Genomic DNA, 4,478 nt, shown 5'->3' with positions numbered 1-4,478 from the left:
AGTGGTTCTGGGTATAAAAAGATGAAAATGTGGGTCTACTTCAAACAAATGTCTTTCTTGGCACCGCACATTGCACATAGAATGCAAGTATATAATTATTTTTAGAGAATATTTTTGTCGCTTTCATAAATATCAATATTTTTATTTTTGTAGGTCACGCAGCTCTGTGGCAGATTCTCAGCAAGAAAAAACTATGACATCGCAAAGTATTCTGAAGTCCTCTCTATTCACTGAAGAATCTACAGTGAAGACAATGTCGAGTCCATTACCATCAAATAATATATTGAATTCCGAAAATATGCTGACATGCTCTGACGATAACATTAACAATATTTTATCTGATAACACATCAGTTAGTACCTCAGATCAGCAATCTCCTGTTACCGTACAAGATTGTGAGGGCAATGTATTAGAGTGTGTAAATAATAGAATGCAACAGAATAAAGCTGCAGACATTGTTACCGAGGCTGTGAACAACTCAATCCGGAAGAAGAAAGTGGTACCAGCTCCAGATCGATTTGCAGCGAAAAGACAAAAAGGAATGGAAACAATGGAAAATGTACTATCCCAGTCTTCTCATGCCTTAAATGTTGTTGCAACGGCATACATGCATCGTGCTGCTGCTGCTCAGCAACAGGAGCAGCATCTATATATTGTAGCAATAAATGAAGCAATGAAAGGAGTACCAGATAAAGAGAAAATCACTTGTTTTATGTCGATCATGCAAGTAATTTCAGAGTGCTCACGAAACAAGTAATTGCCAGGTAGAAATATCTTTGACATACAAAATAGTTTGTATGTTCTGTGCTTTTCAATATAGTACCAAAAAGGCATTTCTTTTACGTTATTATAGTTTCACACATGCAATTCTTTTTATTTTGTAATATTGTTTTATTTTCTTTGTTTTTATAAGTCTCAAAATTGCTTTTAGTTAATGCCAATTATATCAAACTTTTGTAACCATTGGTACAGTGACATTCTTGAGACTAAATTCTGTCCAAACTATGGAAGTCAAATTAGTTTTCATTTTTAATGAAGCATAATAGTCATTGTGCAAAAATGACATATTTGAAGAGTATGTATCTATTATACATTGCATATAAATGGTGATACAATATGGCTGTTCAAATTTTAAGTAATATGTTGATAAATTGTTTAAGTTTATTTTTTATTCCATTATATATAAAAGTACTGTATAACTGTTTAAAGTTTAGACTGATTTAATATCATAAATATTATGGAAGTATTATTCAAGTTTTGGTTAAATTTACTTTATAAGAATATTATAAAATAACAAGCCAAAGACTATAATTAACTATTGTAGTTAACATTTATTTATTTCTTTAAATATTGGAATATATATATATATATATATATATATGTTTTGTACAGTAACCATATGTACATTCTTTGTAAAAAAAATAAATACAAACTTAAATGTATTGTACCCTTATTTAATGAAAGAAAAATAATTATTTTTATATATACTTAATATAATAAAGTTTAATGGGCTTTTTCTACAATAAGCCCCTTTAGTCATAATGCATAAGGAAATGAACCAATCAAAGTTCTTTCAATCGTGCAAGGATTCTAATCGGTTCATCCTTATGCATTATGATTAAAAGTTTATTGTAGAAAGCCTATAACAAATTAAGAAACATTTATTATGCGACCTCTGTTTATAACTTCCCATTGCCAAGGAATTTGTCCTTGATTTGAGATGAGATATGCAGCTATTGCGTCTTGTTGCTTCATTGCAATTGTGGCAGCACGGTTAGATCCTACTCGATTGAGTCGTGTTACACACGCAGGAGTGTTTTCTTCTCGCCAAGAGCCAGGAATGACATTGCCATTGTCATCAAAATAGTCAACATAACCAGATGGACAGTATGATTGGAATCCAACAATGTGTTCTTCATTTTTCATTATAAAGTTGTGTAAACAAATTGTAGCAGAAATTATAGCCTCCACATTATCCGGATTTAGGGCTAATGTAGTTCTTAGCACTCTCCACCTAACAAGCATATATATAGCTGTATACATTGATTTCTGTGTATAATTTAATGATAAGAAATAAAAGTCTAAGTCAAATTATTAAAATAAAGCGATAATGTCACCTGGTTACGAGAATTCCAAAAGCGTTCTCAATAACACGTCGCGCTCTGGAGAGTCTATAATTGAAAACTTTTTCGGCGACCCCTAATAAGTTTTTCCTTGCATATGGTCGAAGTAAATTTAATCGTAACGGAAAAATTTCATCACCCACGAAATAGTAATGAGCTAGTAATGTTGAATTTGGCAATACTTTTGGGGGTGGCAGATTTAATTCATCACGTTCCAGAGCTTGTCCAAATGCCGATGCACTGAGAATACTTGTGTCTGACAATGATCCTGAAGCAAACATATATCATTAATTGGATATGTACATTTAAAAATTTGTTATTTCTCTATTTGTAGACTAATATTAAATATATATGATGCATATTCTCACCATAATCTCCAATATCTACAGAAGTGAAAGCATAATTTGCATCACATGTAGCTAGCAATACCATACTGTAATATCCTTTGTAATTATAATACGCTGAACCAGAGTTGGGTGGACATTGCACACGAATGTGCTTTCCATCCAAAGCCCCGACACAGTTGGGGAAATTCCATCTATTATAAAAGTCTTTCTCAATATTTTTCCACTCTTCTTGAGAAGGATTCTTCAAATATATCCTTCGAAGACATTGCCAAATAGCATTGCACGTTTCAATAACAACATTATAAGATGTTGACCTGCCTATACGCCAACATCTGGCCATTGAAACCAAACTGTCTCCTGATGCTAGAAAGCTATGAAAAAGTGCAAACATGCAGTTTAATAGAAGATGAAGAGAATGTATGTGAATATTTCATTGCTCAATATAACTTACCACACTGTAAATGCTAGACGAAATGCAGGATCCAAATATTCTCGTATGCTGTTCTTTATCAAGGCAGGGCTAATCAAATTGAGCAGTTCTTCAAATTGTTCAACTGTAAGTCTTGTCATTTTGAAGAATTCTTCATGATTCGTGTGTTTATACCTCAAAAACAAAGTAGTGTATACTCCCAGATGAGATCTCTCTCGCTTATCAGGCAGCATCCACCATCTCCGATTTCTAATGTTGCATCTTTTTAACAACAAATAACATGTTATCCTTTGCACCCATGCAATTGCCACAAAAAAGAACATAAAATCATCGTCTTCTTCCATTATAAAATCATAGCGTTTATAAACGTGCGCTTTACACTGCCCCATGCGTCTGCGAAACAATCTGCTTTCTGATTGGTTCTTTGTAGTCGTTAAAGCTTAAAGCTGTGGGCTTGCGAAGTCTATTGTAGACACTACAACTTAACAGCTTATGTCTTAAATGTGCGGCTTAAGTTTTAAAGCTTAAGTATTTTTTCTTAAGTTCTCATTGTAGACCACGCTTTACTGTTATAGAAAGTGTGTGTGGCCAGCTTTAGAAGTAGGCCTATAACCAAAAAAAGGAGGAAAGAAAGAGAGAGAAAGAGAGAGAGAGAGAGAGTGAGACTAATGAGCTGGTTCGATAACACGATCTATTTGGATACGAACCGTAAGTAATACTAATTTATTCTAATGTATGAACACTGCCAAAACTGCTCTATAGATATGTTGGACGTTTGTCAGTTACAGGCAAATGTAATTTATAAGTTAAAGCCTCAGCACAAGACATCCGTAACATGTTAAGTTTACGGATTTCTTTGTGCCTTGATTTAAGTTTTATTTTACGTACGTATGGCCATTGTGTTGTCAGTATTTAACGTAACGTAGCATGTATGGATGTTCTTGTGCTGAGACTCTTAAGTATAGATAATGTATACATAACCTAAATACATACATGCTTTACTTACAATGTAACATGTTTAGACAATGAAATTATTAATATATATTCTGCTAAATAACCTGATTTATTATTGAATATTTATATAACAATTTGAAGTATTTATGTACATTTACATTTAAACAAGTTTATCTGTAGTACCTTTCAGTATATATTAATCCAGTGTAGTATGGGTGATTATTTGATATTAAATATATATGTTATTCATCGCTTCTCTTTATTGATGTTTTTTATAGATCAATGTGTTTTTAAAAAGGGCTTTTATCTATTATTTTGATATTTTTTTAGGTTAAAAGTGTTTATTTTCTAATATTATTAAATGATGTTATACAGTAATTATTCATGGTATTTATGGTAATTCATGGTAATTATTCATTTAAAATAATATTTAAAAAATAATATTATATTTATATTAAGACGTTAAAGTAAAAAGAAATAAATAAAGCAAAATAGAAAGAAATGTTCAAGACAAAAGTTGTAGAGTTTAGAAGGGAACATACTTTGGTAACTTTAATTTCGTTGTGTAGTCAATAATTTAAAGGTTAACTTTATTTTTTAAATAGAATCATATAGTTTTTTTTT

General features: G+C 31.5%; 3 protein-coding genes across 5 annotated transcripts in view; 1 reads left to right on the top strand and 2 right to left on the bottom strand.

Moving 5' to 3' along the window:
* The window catches only part of LOC116852095, a 42,205-nt gene that overhangs the window by 36,523 nt on the left and 1,204 nt on the right, over nt 1-4,478 (bottom strand). The window lies entirely within an intron of this gene.
* On the top strand, nt 7-1,254 carry LOC116852096. Its single transcript, XM_032832112.1, has 2 exons — nt 7-83; nt 154-1,254. The coding sequence occupies exons 1-2, from the start codon at nt 22-24 to the stop codon at nt 755-757; spliced, it is 666 nt and encodes a 221-aa protein (XP_032688003.1). The 5' UTR covers nt 7-21; the 3' UTR covers nt 758-1,254.
* LOC116852094 (protein ALP1-like) lies at nt 1,375-3,456 on the bottom strand. Its single transcript, XM_032832108.1, has 4 exons — nt 2,922-3,456; nt 2,492-2,841; nt 2,118-2,391; nt 1,375-2,014 (listed from the first exon to the last, which is right to left on the bottom strand). The coding sequence occupies exons 1-4, from the start codon at nt 3,287-3,289 to the stop codon at nt 1,651-1,653; spliced, it is 1,356 nt and encodes a 451-aa protein (XP_032687999.1). The 5' UTR covers nt 3,290-3,456; the 3' UTR covers nt 1,375-1,650.

This window comes from Odontomachus brunneus, unplaced genomic scaffold, assembly GCF_010583005.1.
Source record: "Odontomachus brunneus isolate Ranch 3 - 2012 unplaced genomic scaffold, Obru_v1 Obru_scaffold_202, whole genome shotgun sequence".
In the NCBI taxonomy this organism is placed as follows: Eukaryota; Metazoa; Arthropoda; class Insecta; order Hymenoptera; family Formicidae; genus Odontomachus; species Odontomachus brunneus.
Note: the sequence above shows the minus strand (reverse complement) of the source record. Positions and strands in the feature narration are given on the sequence as shown.